The sequence below is a fragment of the Martes martes genome (assembly GCF_963455335.1).
Source record: "Martes martes genome assembly, chromosome: 2".
NCBI lineage: Eukaryota > Metazoa > Chordata > Mammalia > Carnivora > Mustelidae > Martes > Martes martes.
In genome coordinates, this window is record NC_137889.1 from 20,172,089 (window position 1) to 20,190,928 (window position 18,840).

At 35.5% G+C, this 18,840-nt stretch overlaps 1 protein-coding gene across 2 annotated transcripts in view; it reads right to left on the reverse strand.

Moving 5' to 3' along the window:
• Window positions 1–18,840, reverse strand: part of SGCZ (sarcoglycan zeta) — a gene marked incomplete at both ends in the record, with an annotated part of 464,568 nt that overhangs the window by 19,750 nt on the left and 425,978 nt on the right. For both annotated transcript variants that reach the window (XM_080797027.1, XM_080797026.1), the window contains one exon: window positions 6,241–6,313. In XM_080797027.1, the coding sequence (XP_080653153.1) occupies window positions 6,241–6,313 (73 nt within the window). The remainder of the gene's footprint in view (window positions 1–6,240; window positions 6,314–18,840) is intronic.

Here is an 18,840-nt window from a genome sequence, read left to right on the forward strand (position 1 = left end):
AGAAGATGTGGTCTCAGATCTTAAAGGAACATCCCTTTAGTTCATTTTTGGTTAAAGTTTCTAAAACATTATACTACGGAGATCCAAATAGGAAAACTGTTAACTGATGCTAATGTTTGACTGTCATTGACTATTAAAATTCAATGAAGAAGTCTAATGACATGCAGGGATGCTTTTAAGATGTATTTAATTCCCGTTGCTAAATTGCCATATTAATATAAATGCTATATCACTCAATGTCTGCATTTTACAGTTATTTCAGGGAGAGGGATATCTAAAAAGAGCATCTGATATTATTTACTTTACTTAAAAATTCAAAAATTTGAGATAAGTTTACTTGGATAAAAGTAAACTCATATCTATTTCCAAATCATGAAAATTCCAATAAACATATGTAATAAAATCCCAACAAAAATCTCAATAGAGTCTCTTGAAGCTTAAAACATTATGTTTAACTATTTTGGAAAAAAGGTACAGGGGTGCCTGGGTGGCGCAGTGGGTTAACTGTCTGCCTTTGGCTCCAGTTGTGATCTGGTGGTGCTGGGATCAATTCTTGAATCAGGCTGCTTGCCTCCCTCTCTCTGTGCCTCTTTCTCTGTCTCTCATGAATAAATAAAATCTTAAAAAAAAGGACGTGTGACACTTAATAGATTTTTTTAAAGATTTTATTTATTTATTTGACAGAGAGAGAGAAATCACAAGTAGGCAGAGACAGGCAGAGAGAGGGAGAAGCAGGCTCCCCGCCGAGCAGAGAGCCCGATGTGGGGCTCGATCCTGGGACCCCAGGATCACGACCTGAGCCGAAGGCAGAGGCTTTAACCCACTGAGCCACTCAGGCGCCCCAACACTTAATAGATTTTTAAAATGAAGCTGAAGTGGGAGATTTTCCTTTTAAAATTAGAACTAAATATTGAAATTACTTTAATTAAAAATGAGATTGGAATTAAAATTATAAATTTGTCAATGGAACACAATATAATCTAAAACAGATCAAAAATATTTGTGAGAGATTAGTTTGTGAGAAATGTAGCAATCATTTTGGGTTGAAAATAGTAGGTTATTTAATCAATAATGCTTAATAAATTGAATCCCCACACTAAAGACACTAACATTAGATACTTAATATACTTTCAAGAATAATTTCCAGTTTTAACTATTCAAAATATAAAATCTAATAAATCACAGACTGTAATTTTCAATGGAAAATTAGAAGGAAATTCAGAACATATTTCCGATTTTACTTATACAAAACATAAAACTAAAGAAATAAATTACCTAGTGTACAAAATAAATGACAGAAAATTAGAAGAACATACAGGAAATATCCAAATACAAAAAAAAAGGAAAAAAAAAAAGAAAAAGAAAACCTTTGAAACAAGATGGAAAGCCCCAAAATCATAAAGAAAAAGAATTGATAAACTTTACTACCTAAGTCTTAGGTTGTATTGGTTTCCTCTAGATACTCTGGACTTGCCAAATAAGCCTAGAATCCCTACAGAAGTCCTGGACTTAGACATCCTGGAGCTTGAACATTCTTGAATACACTGGAACTCAAATTAGACTAAACCTGTATTCCCTTCTAGAAGTATGTAATAAGCAGACTCTTGGCAACATAGGATCAACACTTAAATGACACCCTGTTTCTCTCCTATATAGAAATTTTCAAGGCCCCCCCCGCCCTCCGCCCAGGAAGATTTATAACATAGTAGAGGTTTTTACTTAAATTCATTTTATTACAAAACATTCTCTAAAAGGGCCTGTTGAAAAATGAAACCCATGTTTATTTGCAAAGCTTGTGAATTCCTATGTGATTAGTCACTGGAATTAACAAAGTACAACTGTGTTCATTTCGAAAGCATTATAACCATCATAGCAACGGATTTCAGATTAATTCTTATAGTGGGTACCACGAGATTCTAGCAGAGAAAAGGAGTAATGTTGAATTCCAGTCACCCTATCACCTGTTTTTTTTCCCCAAGAAATTCAGTTTTCACTGTGTTTACACACCAAAGATGTAATAAGATTTTGGGTTTGTTTTTTTTTTTTTTCATTTTTCTGTTTTTTTTTTTTTTTTTTTTTTTTTGCAGAACGTGAACTTTTATTTATCGTTTAAACAAGATTTTATTTTTAAGGTGTTATGCGAACCTCAGTTTGAAAATGAGTGCCCTAAGTCTCTAGAAAAATTCTCAACATTCTGAGAAAGGAATTCAGGCTCCTTTTTTTTTTTTTTAATTTTTTAATATACATATAATGTGTTTTTATCCCCAGGGGTACAGGTCTGTGACTCGCCAGGTTTACATATTTCACAGCACTCATCATAGCACATACCCTCCCCAATGTCCATATCCCCACCATCCTCTCCCGTCCCCACTCCCCCCAGCAACCCTCAGTCTGTTTTTTGAGATTGAGTCTTTTATGGTTTGTCTCCCTCCCGATCCCATCTTCTTTCATTTTTTCTTCTTTTCCTACCCCCCAAACCCCCCATGATGCATCTCCACTTCCTCATATCAGGGAGATCATATGATAGTTGTCTTTCTCCGAGTGACTTACTTCGCTAAGCATAATACCCTCTAGTTCCAGACTCCTTTTAAAGTAATTTGTGAGACACAATGACTAACTACATAGAGACTTAACAGGAACTTAAGCACCATGTATCCCACTCTTTATAAAATACTTAACATGGTGTCAGGCATGTAGTGGGCACTCATGAATTATTTTTGATTTCAATTATGGAATGAATGAAAAATTGAAGAGAAAAATGTTTTAGGGGAAAAAAATGCAAGCTGTGTCCTGAATATACAAGCAATTTTAATGTCTTAGCACTTTGGGCTGAGGTGAGTTTTCTTCAGCTACAAATCACATTGTTTCTGTTGCTTCAATTTTTACCACTTTCGGCACACTTGCACTTTCCTTTATGGTCTCTTCCTTCAAATTATATCAAACAAATTTCTAGATCAGTTGTTGCTCTGTGTTGCTAAGATTACACACTAAGACAACCTTCCCATAATGATCGCTTGCTTTTAACTCTAAATAAATATATAAATACATACAGAGCATGAAAGAATAGAAGGGGAGAAAAGAGAGGCAGAGAAAAAGGGAAAAGGAGAGAGGGGTGGGGGGAGGGGAAGGGAGAGGAGCAGGATACTATTTCATTATCTTTTTTCCAGCAAATTTATCTTAGCCTATCATTGACCAAACATCTCAGCCCCAAATCCTTACTACCTTATACATGGCGGCTTTTCCTTTAACACAGCCATGATGTAAATAAGAGCTATGTGTTTTCAGAGATTAATTTGGAACCTGTAAAATTTAACATTTCAGTTTAAAATTATATTCATATAAGAATGAACATGATGAAGAGATGCCAGTTACATCATTAAATATTAATTCATTTTACTGAAATGAATCCGAGTCTGGATTCTTTTCTTTTCTTTCTTTCTTTCTTCTTTTTTTTTTCTTTTTTCCCCTCTTGGAACAGTTAATGAAACACAGATCCAAACACTTTGGGCAACATACAACAGGCTTCATCACTCCTCACCAGAGAGTGGAGAAACTCTTTTGAACTGTAATAATTTAGTTATACATTAATTTAAGAAATAAGAAAGGAAAACATCCATACTTGGGCTATTCTTGACACATACACTATTATGTCCTTACTATTCTACATATTTTTTTCACCTTTTTAACACATAGGGCCCTCCTAAAAGGCAATGTCATTCTATATAAGACAACATAGAAAACCTACGAGTATAATGCACATGGAAACTAGCAGAGAATCTGGCACACATGAATCACCCATCAAACATTGGTTGAATAAATAAACTGTAGAAATCAACTTCATGTCCACACCAAAATACTACCTATACCCTTTAATAAACCTTTTGAAATGTACCTGTCTAAAGTCTTTTATTCTGAACAAAAACAAAATTAAAAACAACACGGCTACTTACTGCCCAAATTACCATTTGATTTACCTGGCCAACCAATCTCACCTTGTTGATTAGAATTAGGTGTCGACTAAGAGTACTTCTTACTGCCTTGAAAGAAAATTGTCAGCAGGACTTGTAAAGATCTTCTCAGACACTCTGCTTTTAATCTTCATGTACACAAATGAATAATTGAACACCCCCATCATTACTGTGCTTTGCTTCTGTTTCAGTTTTCAAATTTAGATCAGTAACACTCATCTTGGGGGTTGCTAATTTGCTTTTAGCACTAGCAGATAAGCTTAGCTTAGTGCAATATTTAAATAATTGATGGATAATTAGAAAATAAAAACCAGAAACACTATATGCTAATTATAATTTAATTCACATTCACACTTATGAATTTGGAGACATGTCAGCAAGGTAATTAAAAGAGCAGTTCTTATTTCTCTTTTGGCATAGATTTTCATAATGAAAATCATACAATGAGTATATAGTCATTGAAACGTTAGAAGTAAAATGAGGTTTCTTTTAGAACGGCATAATTTAAATAATTTTTTATTGAATGAATCACTAAACTCTGGCACCTGTACTAAAACACAGTTCAAAAACAATTGGAGTTAATGTTGGCCACATGGGTCTTAAAATTAAGACACAGTAACTCGGACATTTCTTATATTACATGCACTCAACATCCTCGCTATTGAGTTTTGCTATTTCAGCAATTCAAATGAACAAATATTTATCAGACACAATTATAAGTGAGCTACATGTTGACTGCTATAGCACTAAAGACAGACAAGGAAGGATGCAGATCCTGGTCTAATGGAACATACAACCTTGCTAGATGGGGAGGGATAAGATAAATAATTACATAAAAATGTCGAATTCCTAACTGAAAAAAGATCCGTAAGTTAAAACTATAACACACCGTGAGAGGCTGTTTATACATACTCGTCTACCCTCCTAAATCCTTTGGGTTTTGGCATTGAGTAAAAAATTATTTTTGTCTAATAAAAAATGCCTTGATCACAGGAAGATGGCTACCTTTTTCTGTTATTATTAACCAGCCTGTTTGCATCTGGAATGCTGAGATACTGAGAAACTGAGTTCCTTAGGAAATTTTATCATAGAACTATAGAGGTCTGAAAAAGGTACTGTTGCGAAAGTATGGGATTTTTTTTCTTTGCATTTAAAATTTTTTACTTTATTTTTCTATTTTCATTTGAACATTTTTTTTGCACTTATCCAAATGGGAAGGGCTGAACCAGATCTTTATGAAATAATTTGTGTTTTTCTTAATATTTGTATTGTGTTTTCCAAGACAAAGAAGACTGTCTCCCAGGTTGATATTTTGATTCAGCTTTAAAAATGACTTTTAATATATGATTTTTAAAAAATTATCATTATTGTTGTCTTCTTTAATCCCATAGAAATGTATTATGGAATGTAATTTACCTACCAGAAAGTAATTAGATAAAACATCTTTTTTATTGACATATAAAGTTCTATTAGTTTTAGGTACACTACATAATAATTTGATGTACGGATACATTGTGAAATGATTACCACATTATAAAATATCTCTGATCCCAATAAATAACTTATTTATTGAGTTAAGAACATCCATTGAAAAAAGAGAACATCCATTGATCCGTTACTAGATTTTAGTATTTCAACTTTTATTAACAGTTGGCTGTGATGATCCTGGGAAGAATCCCTATAAAGTTGTCTTACACTTTTTTGGGTAGTGAGGGCTGTTACATACAACTGTGCCTCTTACAAACAGTACAGCATCAGGAAGCCCCCTATTCCATTGGCAACATTAGATTGAGGAGTCCATTATAGGATATTTAAGCTCTGCCTTTTTCTGATTACTATTTACATTGCTTTGTATTTCCCTCAACCCAACACCCCTTGACCATTTATTGGTTTTTCCCTACTCTCTGCCTCCTCATTCTTTCTGCTTATGTGTGTCATGTGTTTCATTGTCTATGTCAGACTTTCCAGAATCCTGATTTTTATCAAGCCTCCTCTAAACTTCCTCAACAACTGCCTTTTCCACACTCTTCCTGTCTGACATATTTATTTTGATATTTTTTGTATGTTTGTTAGGGGCAAAAATACATATAAATTTAGAATAATAACTCACATTTTCTTGTCCTCAATCAAATACTTGATATTTACCATGTAGCTAGGGAACATCAACTTTTTATGTAAGTATATAGTACATTTTCAATTTTACTTCTTTGTGTATCAAGGGCAAGTCAACAGTGATGGGAAGTCTGACAGAGCTGGAGGAGGCAGAACTTACCTGAGGTCTTGGGAAGGTTCTGCTCTGATGTGAGGTGTTTCAACAGAGTGCCCGAATACTGCTCCTTCAGTGCCTGGACAGAACAGGAATCCAGTAGTCAGTGGACAAAGCAAGTGGACAGACACATTAGTTTTCATTTCTATCTTTATACATCAAATACATCAAAATGGCACAGCTGTAAACAGGAGTACAGACAATGAAAGAGAAAAATTAGGAAAAATGTTCAAGGTGGTAAAAGACCAAGAAGGGTAAATCTCAACGTCCCTCTGAGACCACTTTTGAGATGACGCTATTTAGCAAAATTCAGATTCACTGAGGATTTTCACTCTCTGATCAAAGAGCAAAGACCATCTCCTCCTTTCTTGTTTCCCAGGTACAAGAATTGGAGGGAGGGATAGGTCATAATACTTGGTTCTATCTTTCTACAAATGGCAGAGCATGAGTGAAAATGTGGTGTGAGCTCTCTTGTAATGTATCATTAATTCTTTAAAGACATAGGGGGCATTTTGCAATTTCTTTACACGTAACACCCACCTTTGATTAGAGAGATTATCCATGGCACCTTACTTTGACCTCGCTGGAACTAAGGCTCTCTCTAAAGCCACGAACTGCTCAAAATAAATTCATTACAGTTGATTTCATGTGGCGGTCATACTTACCCAAAGAGGTCACGTACTCTAACACTCTCCAGGCAGTTGAATTATATTCTATCTACACTTTCATGTACTGACTCTATGTGATTTTCCAGATTCCCAGAGCCTTTCCATAATTTGACTGCGCTAAATAGAATGACTTTGCTTTTAAAAAATGCAAAAAAAATTTAAAGATGATGACAAAATCTTTCTTTTCTTTTGTAATTCCATATAAATGTTTTAGATCATTCCCTTTGGAATAACTTTATTTTCTTTGGGCTTAATCTTGATCAAACATTTTGGTTTAGGGATGTCATGTCAGCTCCATCAATGGACTCTACACCAGCTTATTAATACAAATTATATAAAATAATGCAAGTAATACAAACAATGCAAATAAAAATATAAATTTTAAACCTATAAGATAAAGTTGCTGATGCTTACTGTGAAGAATAATGGGAAATATATTGATTCAATAAGCAATAAAGACATTTTCACTAGAAAATCCGAGCTAACACTTAAATTCCTGAAAAATATGTTGTTTTTATAAGAAAATAAATACTAAAATCACAAGATGATTCCTCCACATCAAACAGCAATGCAGACCTTGATCTTGAATCAGAGAGGAAGAGATTTTTTTCAAGGACTGTAACATGGTTTCATCTATCTTCTGGTTCTAACGGTAAATTTATAAGGTTCTGCAGCAGTAAATTCCTAAGATTATAGACTTCAGTTTATAAGCTAAAAGCTATTGGGATTTGTTGACCTCTCACTGGGTTATAGTAGTTGTTGATGTTTTGTTTTGTTTTGTTTTGTTTTCTACAGAGACTCTGTAGGGCCTATAATATATAGACAGACTATCGGCACAATTAATTCTTTATGGAGTTTGCTCTTTTGATATTTTGTAAGATATTTTATTTCTGTGAGTGGAAAATTCTTAGAGATAGTTCTTTGAAAATAAAGGAACAGTTTTAGAAAAGCCCTCATTTTGTGATTGAGATGGGAGTGGCATTTGAGACAACATTGCAAGGTATAAATTTTCATCTCTCAAGGAGAGACTCCTTTAGCATTTTAAAAGAAGATACAACTTCTAGAAAGAAAAGTTATCCATGTGCAAAGTTTAAAATTTAATTTCCACTATTCTGTGACTTTGAAAACTTCCCAGACAAGAAGACAAAAATATAAAGAGTAGTCGCAGTATTTATTTTCAAACATGGAATGGCACACATAGTACCTCTGCACAGAATATATCAGTGATGCTCTCAAAGTTTTAATTTTCCAATAAGGATTAAAAACTGATAGAGGTCTTAAATCTAAGTATCAGTTTAGAGGATGTTTGATGACTTAAAAAAAACAAAAAACAATTCTTGAAATAATGTGTAATCATATCTCCTAAGGGGCTAACTTGAAAACTGAATAAAATAACATAAATAATTAACTAACTATAAACCTCCAGATAATTAGAAAATGACTCTCATTCTCTCCATTATTGTCCTAGAAGGAGCCAAAGGGGTAACAATTAATAAGCAATAATGATAATCTTAAAAGGAAATCAGTGAGGGAAAATAAAAGCCATTTGAAGCAGGCACATACTCTCAAAGTATAAAAAATCAAAATTAAAATATGTATTTCCTTTGAATTGGGAACTTTAATAAATGTCAGATGAGTTGCAAGATTTAGCAATTAAAAACACAGGACACCAAATTATCTTCGAATTTCAGGTAAACATGAAAAAATTTTTCAATGTAAGTATGCAATATTTTCAGAGGATATACTTATAATAAAAATGTATGGTGTTTATCTGAAATTCAAAAATGAATCACTATTTCACATCTTAAGCTATAAAACCACAGGAACTGAAAAGGAAGAGGGACAGAAAAAGGACATGAAGTTACACAACACAGTTACATACATACATACATATATATCTATATCTATATATATTTAAACCTGCTGATTAGATAAACATTTCTTATTTATTGTTGTTTTATGGGGTCATTCATAAGGATACAAAATTCAATTCTGTTTGTATAGGTGCTGAAGGGTATTTCAGATAATTTGAGGTGACATTCTTTTAAAGACTTTAGGAAAAGAGACTGTTGACTATTGCAATGATCAGGAAAGATGAGACAAGCAAACTTTAGGGTCAGAAAAGACTAGATGTCATTCATATGATAATATCTGGCAGCAAAACACAATAAGAAGGATGGCATATTCTGCTTTGCTAGAGAGGAGAAAGTATATATGGACTGTGATATTATGCACTTTGAAGTTAGCAAACATTAGGAGACAACCCTAGATATAAATAAAGATAGAAATGCCAACCTTACAGGTTGGGTCGGGGTTTTCTTTAATAGGATATAAATGTGCCTGGTTCAATGTAGGAATTCGGTGGTCCTTAATTCCCTCTTTCTGACACTTTTCCTTATGAAAATCACCACAGAAGAGGTACACATTGTGTTTGCAGAATTAAGGACCCAACACGGGTTCACTCATTAACACGTGAAATCTCTGTTCCCAAAATGTCAGCTTCAAGTAACATGGTCTCATGCTGAATTCTGAAATCTGAAATTTAGACACTGTTAAGGGATTCTTAAATGCTGGATAGCAAGTGCATTTTATTAATCAAGACTCTATTCAGTAATCAAGGAATTCCCTAATACAGGTGCACAGGAACCAAAGAAGATGAAATGATGCCCAAATAAGCTCTAAGAAGTTTCTTCCAAATAAAAAATAATGTCCAGCATGATCTTGCTTTTAATTGAACATTATCCTGGTTTTTTAAATTTTTTTTCAGTGTTCCAAGATTCATTGTTTATGCACCACACCGAGTGCTCCATGCAATACATGCCCTCCTTAGTACCCATCACCAGGCTCACCCAATGCCCCACCCTCCTCCCCTCCAAAACCCTCAGTTTGTTTCTCAGTGTTCACAGTCTCTCATGGTTTGTCTCCCCCTCCAATGTTTAAAAAATTGTAGAAACATTAAAATAAAAATGCATAGTAGACCCTGTACTAACTACAATGGATGGTTATGATTTTCTGTGTTTTATACTTATTAGCTCTCTACACAGGGTAACCTGGGAATTCATCATCATCATCCAATTGGAGTAGGTGAAACAGTCATTAACTCCAACAGGGTTTTAGATTCCTTTTAAAGTTGAAGGAAAAGTTAAGCAAAGAGTAGTATAGGACACCATTCCTTAGAATATTTCTCTTCTTTTTTTTTTTTTTTTTTAAAGACTTTATTTATTTTAGCGGTAGAGAGAAACAGAGAGAGCACAAGGAGGGGAAGTGGGGGAGAGGGAGAAGCAGACCCCCCACTGAGCATGGAGCCTGACCTGGGGCTCCATCCAGGGACTCTGAGATCATGACCTGAGCCGAAACCAAAGAGTCAGACACTTAACCAACTGAGGCACCCAGGTGCTCCAGAATATTTCTCTTCTTATTGAGAAGCCTCAGTCATTAAGTTTATAAGAATTCCAAACTAGCATTTAGTTCAAAGAACTCAGGTGGGAGGAATCAGAGTCATGATAGCAGCACTACCTCCAATATCCAGTCCGTGGGACTGTTAGGACACTTAAATCTTCAAATATTTAATAAACTTGAGACAGCACTTCAAATTCCTCCACTGGAATACGGCTGAAGTCCTGGGTGAATTCATCTAGGTCTCAGAGGCAAAAATATTCCTTTTTATTTATTATCTTCAAGTTTGATCCTGTGCTATCGGACGTATACAATTTGTTTACTTAATTACATTGAAAGACTCTTTACAAATTATAAAATCTTTTTTTTTTTTTAGTTGTATTTGAGATCAGGGCTTTTTTTCACTCTGTAGTGCCATTTTCTAGCCCTTTACGTAGTGTAAGATAGCCGTTCGTTAATATGTCTCTCTGCAGTTGTAGGAAGTGACATGAAGAACACAGCAGCACATGCAGGCCCAGGAGAGACTGGGCTTCCCCGGGGTCTCCGTATCAGCAGGTCCAAGGGGCTTCGGAGAGATGGCTAAGGCCTGGCATGCAATGTCTGCTGTTCTGGAGAGTCAGAAGAAGAAAGAGAAAAGCCAGACGGAAAGAGAACAAAGGAATCAGGAAAGGATGGGACCCTCACACCATGGGAAGGAGGCTAGAGAGAAACAGAAATATTTAAATTCCATTTTTTAGGTCATTTGTCCTGATGTTTGCCAAATGGAATCTCCTGCTGGCTTCAGTTTTTCTTTTTTTTTTTTTTTTTTTTTTTTTTTAAAGATTTTATTTATTTATTTGACAGACAGAGATCACAAGTAGACAGAGAGGCAGGCGGAGAGAGAGGGAAGCAGGCTCCCTGCCGAGCAGAGAGCCCGATGCGGGACTCGATCCCAGGACCCTGAGATCATGACCTGAGCCGAAGGCAGCGGCTTAACCCACTGAGCCACCCAGGCGCCCTGGCTTCAGTTTTTCAATGAAATCTACCATGATCGTTCATATGTTTTGAGGTTTTTATTTAGTAGTAGTATTACGTTGGAGGGGACCAAGAAGGGAATGAGTTTTACACGCAAATCTTTATAGGACAGAAGAGATAACGTGAAAGGAAATCAAGGCCATGAGACCAAGGAGCTTAAGAGAACATAACCCTCCTTGCCCTCTGCCCACAATTCATAGGAATCCCAAGCTGAATTTTAAATTTCTACACGGAAAAAGTCTAGGGCTAATTCATTTACTTCCTAAGCGCCAGAAAGTTCCAATGTATTCATTATTTTCAAATTTAAACCTATGCCATGATTACTTCAATCTTTGGAAGGCTTCACACCTTTTCTTGTTCCTTTATTTGCATCCCTTTCCCTCCCAATCTAAACTGGTAAAGGCAAAGATTAGACGGGGAACAGTTTCATTCTATTCCCAGATCTGCCTCTAATTCATTTTTTGATCTTTCATAAGTATTTAAAGCCCTCTGGTTGCCATTTGCAAAATGAGGCCCTCAGGGGCACCTGGGTGGCTCAGTCAGGTAAGTGCTGACTCTTGATTTCAGCTCAGGTCCTGAATTTGAAACTGTGGACTCCAGCCCTGTGTCAGGCTCCCTGCTCAGTGGAGTCTGCTCTTCCTCCCCATGTCCCGCTCTTTCTCCCCTTGTGCTCACTCTCACTCTCTCTCTAATCAACAAATCTTTTAAAAAAATTAGGCGCTAAATAACATGATCTCTAAGGTACCTTCAGTTTCTAACAGCCAAAGTGATAGGATTTTTTTCTCCAAACATGTCAAAATGTGTTTACTATACTTCTTCTCATTTCTCCTTAAATAGAAGTGGAAACGAGTTTGTCCCAGAAATCAAAAGAAAAAGATACTTTGGAGAAAGAATGGAGTAATCATATTGGCAAAAGTAAGATAGGAACTGTCATTTTTTCCACTCCATTAGAAAGAGTTCCTATGAATCCCGCAAGCGCATCATTACCCTTAAAAAAATGTCAACACATTTCAACATACATCCCCCACTTGTGTTATTTTAATAATCTAAATGGTGTTCCTGCTGCCAGCTAACTCCACAACACACAACCTATATATGTCTAGCTTAAACTTACCAAACCTCCTGATATCTCTCCTCTACAAGGAGCTATATAATTTTCTTAGATACTGCTTCTGCCCCTCAAGCAAGACTTCGTAACCTGGGCCCATCTACTGCCCCGACTTCTTTTCTTCTACTCATCTATGAAGTCTCATTTCTACTTTTCCCAGCTCTTAAGGTAAATGTAATCTGTTCATCCTCTGAATATATTTAGTGTTTATTACCTGTCATGCTCATTTAGAACCTATCATATCTATCTTAAAATTTTACATTTTAAATTACATGTATCAATCCACATTTAGAGTAAAAAAAAAAAAATCAAAGACATGCTGCTCATAACCCACTGGATTCTTATGCACAACATGGTGTCTTACATTATGTGAGATAATTAAAAATATTGATTCTTATCAACATTGATGAGGATCAATATTTCAAGGACCTTCCCTTGAAAGTTTTTTTCTCCTGTTTGTAATGCCAGTTTGATGAGTGGTACGGTCATGTCCTAAACACTTAAAAAAACAAAACAAAACCAGATTTTATTTATTTATTTGTCAGAGAGAGAGAGAGAGAGAGAGAGAGAGAGAGAGCATGAGTGGGGAGAGGGGCAGAGGGAGAAGCAGGTTCGGTGCTGAGCAAAGCACGCTACATGGAACTCAATTCCAGGATCCTGGGGTCACGACCTGAGCCAAAGGAGATGTTTAACCAACTAAGCTACCCAGGTGCCCCCTAAACACTTAATTCAGAAACTGGGAAGTATACTGAGGTGTCCTTTCTTGTTCAATTTCCTTATGAGCTTACTTCTTTTCACAACTTCAATATTACTTTTACTTTCTCTCAATTATTGCTCCATACCACTGCCAAAGAACTCTCTATTTTGAAACAAAGATGAGGGACATCTGGTGGCTCAGTAAGTTAAGTGTCTGTCTTTGGCTCAGATCATGTTCTTGGGGTCCTGGGACTGAGCCCCAAGTCAGGCTCCCTGCTTAGTGGGGAGTCTGCTTCTCCCCCTCCCTCTGCTGCACCCCCCAACTCATTATCTCTTTCTCCCTCTTTCTTTCTTGCTCTCTCAAATAAATAAATAAAAATCTTTAAAACAAACAAAAACAAAAATAAAGACAGTTGACTGTGTAATTCTCACTTAAAATGCTTCCAGAATCCAATCATTTAAAGTCAAGTCCAAATGCCTTAGTAGAATTTACCTCTTAGCAGTGCTATGCACTTTACACTTCAGGGACAATAAAACTCTTGACAATTTTGTAATGTTTATGAACTGTCATGAATACTACTTCTTCCCAACATACTCCCTGTCCTTCTCCCCTTTGATGGTAATATCTACAAATTCTTTAGGAGCTGATTCTAGATTATTTTCTCTGTGAAACAAACATTATCTGTGTTATTTCTGCCCTTCCTCTCTCTGCTCAGACTCTGGTATACTGATATATATATATATATATATATATATATATATATATAAAAATAAATATATATATATGTAAAAAAAATATATATATATACACACACACATACATACACACATATATTTACAAATATATATAATACAAATATATATATTATATATATACATATATTTACAAATATTTATATTTATTTACTGGTATAGTGTTTATAACATTGCTGAGCAATTTGCTTTGAACTCTTACCCAATAACTTATGAGTTCCTTGAACTCAAGGACTTTGTCTTAATTAATTTTGTACACTTAGCACTGATCTTAGATTCTGATATATAGTTGAGGTCAGTAAATGAAAGAAAGAATGGGAAGGAAAGAATGAAAGCATGAATACATTAAAAATTATCCTATTTATAATTTCTGTGTAAAACATGGGAACTTCCTGTTTCTTAACATATTTCTGTTTAATACTTCAATACAAATTGGCTTATAAATATCCTGAGGTGATGATCTGAAGTTATTGAAACTTACTACGAGCCTAGCCAATGTTAATTATTCTAGTGTAACAGGGAAACAATATTGTTAAATTGTCTTTCTGACGGAAACAAAAAAAAACACCATGTTATTCATTTGAGATGGGAGAATAAGCTGCCAAGATTTCTGAAGATATATTATTTCAAAATCTGTTTTTACTTGTCAGTCAGCATTTTTTATAATTTAAAAAATGTCTCAAGGCATTTACTCCCAGATGCCAAATCATGTTCTCTCTTCCATTTCTGAAGGTTTTCAAAAGATAAAAAGAGATAATGGAAAAAATACTTAATCAGACAGAAAAATCTATTAGAATAAAACTATTTTCTTCAAGATGAAGTATATTTCAAAAATATTTGATTTGTCACTAATAAAAAAAGACTTAGCTATGTCAGGACTAGAAATAATGCAGACAACCTTCTTGTTCATATTTTATAATGTTCAAATCGTTTGTATTTTACTAGCATTTATTTCTCTGATTATTTAGGGGAGAATACCTCTTTATTTGTTAATTCTTTCTATTGCTTTCAAGAAGCAAAAATAATTGAAATTTTAAAGCATGTGTGAAGAAAACAGAAGGGAGAAGAAAATAAATTATGTGCATATCCAATGAATAAGTAGTCTGATGAAAATTACATCTAGGAAAAAGATACAGAAATAAGACCTCTTTCAAATTCCCACCTCCAAAAAATTTTTTAGAATAGTTAAGGAGAGCTTCCCTCATTCACTCTGCGGATATACATATCCAGGAAATAATAAGTAATTCTAAGGTCTATAATTGCTGAGGTTGTCATTTTGCCCTTTATTTACATATGCTAAGGGAATGAGAAGCAACACATACTTAAGGCTTTTAGAAAATCCTAAATGAAAAGATGTCACCAAGAACATATCTTTAGTAAACATAACAGTCATAAGATTCTATTGTTATGGATTTACTAAAAGACGGGAAGGTCTGAATTGATTTGTCACTACATTATAAACATTCTAACAGAAATTAAAATGTAAAACTATGAAATAACTTGATAAGAAGTGTACTATCTATATTGCTTTTGTTATTTTTTTGGTAAAACAATTCATAAGAGATGAGTTCATAGAAAGATTTAGAAAATTAATAAAACCAGATCTCTAGGTGAATTATCTTTTTACCACATTTAAATATTTTGGGGAAGCTTTGAAATACTTCCTCTAGTAGTGTATTTTGTTTTGAGGTTTGGTCATTTTACCTAACATGCAGATGGTATATCTAATACCAGTTTTGCTTCTTTAAGGTCTTGTTCATTCTTACGCATGCGTTGTTTTCTGCGTAACCCTCTCCTTTAGAAACTCAATCGTCACTCAATCCATATGCAACTTAAGCTTTTGCGATCCTTGTGGAAATTCACTTATCTAAAAAATCTACTGTCAGTTGCAAGACAACCTCAGCCTGCTTTGGGGAAGGGAAGTGAATACGTTAATTCTGCTTTTTTGGTCATATTTTATTCCTCAGTTTCTTCACCCCTATTTGGATTCCTCTCTGAAGAGAAGATGAGCTTTCTGCTGCTGTGAGTCATAGGCAGGAAGACTGTGCTTCCTACTGGCACACTGTGCTGATCATTACCTAGGGGAATACACAAGGACAGGGCCTTTTATCATTTACTTTTTAAATTTTCTCCCCCTAAGGTTTCTGATACAATGACATCGAATGGATACATTTCCATTGCTTGTTAAGGAAAATAAAAATCGGTAGGGAAGTTGTCCAAAACAGATAGTACATGATTGCCTTCAGTGGCTTCAGATGTTACATTGTTTATGCATTTACTTGAACTTTCTACTCTCTTTTTTCATTTTGGAAAAACACCCACAACCTTGTATATTCAAAAGGTGACAATTCTGTAGATAGCTTTATGACTCAACGACATGGTTAATCTGTACAAACTGACATGGGAACAAAGAAGCTAGGACTTATAACATGATACCACGTTCAACACAAGTTAGACTTTCCTTCTAATCTCAAGATATCTAAATGACTGGGGTGCCTGGCTGGCTGAGCTGGTCAGGTCAGGATCTCAGGATCCTAGGATCTAGCCCTATCTCACTGCTGCTCCCGGATGGCAGGGAGTCTGCTTCTCCCTCTATCCCTCCCCAAGCTCATGCTCTCTCTTGCCCTCTCCCCAATAAATAAAATATTTTTTAAAAAAGATATCTAAGTGACTCTATAATGTCATAGTTTTACTTATGATTTTCGGAGCATCTCCACTGATGTGGACACAGTCAGAATTTGAAATGTTTGTTTAGGCAACTTGCCTTGATATTTATGTTTTCACTCAATGAGCAATAACTGCGTTTTCTAAAAATTCAGGTGAAAAATGCAAGTCTCAAAAGCCTATCCTGTAATAACAGGATACGTATGTAATAACATACACAGAGCCCAAATGGGAAACAGCTAGGTACACAGACATCAGAAAGCAGTGGTTAATGCCAAAATAAATTTCCTTCATCCTTTTATTTGTATGAGATTTTTTTTGTTTTGTTTTGTTTTCCAGATTGCTTCTGTGAACTTTATGTTGTCACTTGCCATGTAATTCATTGTGTGCCAATAGGGAAACAAAAAGAGCTCCTCTTATTTGGGTTTGTTTTTTACCCACAATGACGATTGGTAGCATTAGTTTTAATTAAGGTAAAGAAGAGCAGGTTTTTCCCAGAACCCCATTTTCCTCTACAACAGTATCTTCACCAGGAACACTCATCATATTCCCAGCTGGCATTGCCATGAATGCCTCTGAGTGATCTTTAGAGCAATTCCAAGCCAGAGTAAATCATTAGAGTTTTAGGCAAATCATAACCAGTCTGAGCATCTGAAGTTTGTAGGCAAGTCCAGGGATCTTTAAAATCCTTGAGCTATTATGCCATCTGAATTTTATGTGCATGGTTCGTGTGCCACACCAAGTAGCTTTAAAGATGGTCTTCCTCTGAGCTCCAAAATAACGCCAGAGGTTAGCACTAGATCTTTTTATATAAATGGGTCTGTGCTAGTAAACTGCAGGGGGCATTGTACAACAGGATCATCTAGATTCGTGATTTCATATATATAAATATTTATTTATACATAAAAATATACACTTATGTTTATAGTATATAACATAACAATATATACATATTTATATATATAAATATACACACATAAATATACACACACATATATATTAAAGATATGTTTATTTATTTTAGAGAAAGAATAGGTGTAAGAGTTGAGGGAGGGGCAGAAGGAGAGAGATTGGGAGAATTCTCAAGCAGACTCCTGACTGAGCTCAGAGCCAGACACTGGGCTTGATCTGAGGAACCTGAGATCATGACCTGAGCAGGAATCAGGGGTCTGCTGCTTTGCTGTCTGAATCACCCAGGTGCCCCCGTGATTTTACATTTCTGGAATCCTCTGATATGTTCACCAAATATCTCACCATAGACCTCTCAGGCAGAGATAAAATACTTTCCATATAAATTTTTTTTTAATTTTTTATTTATTTTCAGCGTAACAGTATTCATTGTTTTTTCACCACACCCAGTGCTCCATGCAATCTGTGCCCTCCCTAATACCCACCACCTGGTTCCCCACCCTCCCACCCCGCCCCTTCAAAACCCTCAGGTTGTTTTTCAGAGTCCATAGTCTCTCATGGTTCACCTCCCCTTCCAATTTCCCTCAACTCCCTTCTCCTCTCCATCTACCCTTGTCCTCTATATTATTTGTTATGCTCCACCAATAAGTGAAACCATATGATACTTGACTTTCTCTGTTTGACTTATTTCACTCAGCATAATCTCTTCCAGTCCTGTCCATGTTGCTACAAAAGTTGGGTATTCGTCCTTTCTGATGGAGGCATAATACTCCATAGTGTATATGGACCACATCTTCCTTATCCATTCATCCGTTGAAGGGCATCTTGGTTCTTTCCACAGTTTGGCGACCGTGGCCATTGCTGCTATAAACATTGGGGTACAGATGGCCCTTCTTTTCACTACATCTGTATCTTTGGGGTAAATACCCAGCAGTGCAATTGCAGGGTCATAGGGAAGATCTATTTTTAATTTCCTGAGGAATCTCCACACTGTTCTCCAAAGTGGCTGCACCAGTTTGCATTCCCACCAACAGTGTAAGAGGGTTCCCCTTTCTCCACATCCTCTCCAACACACGTTGTTTCCTGTCTTGCTAATTTTGGCCATTCTAACTGGTGTAAGGTGGTATCTCAATGTGGTTTTGATTTGAATCTCCCTGATGGCTAGTGATGATGAACATTTTTTCATGTGTCTGGTAGCCATTTGTATGTCTTCATTGGAGAAGTGTCTGTTCATATCTTCTGCCCATTTTTTAATATGATTATCTGTTTTGTGTGTGTTGAGTTTGAGGAGTTCTTTATAGATCCTGGATATCAACCTTTTATCTGTACTGTCATTTGCAAATATCTTCTCCCATTCCGTGGGTTGCCTCTTTGTTTTGATGACTGTTTCTTTTGCTG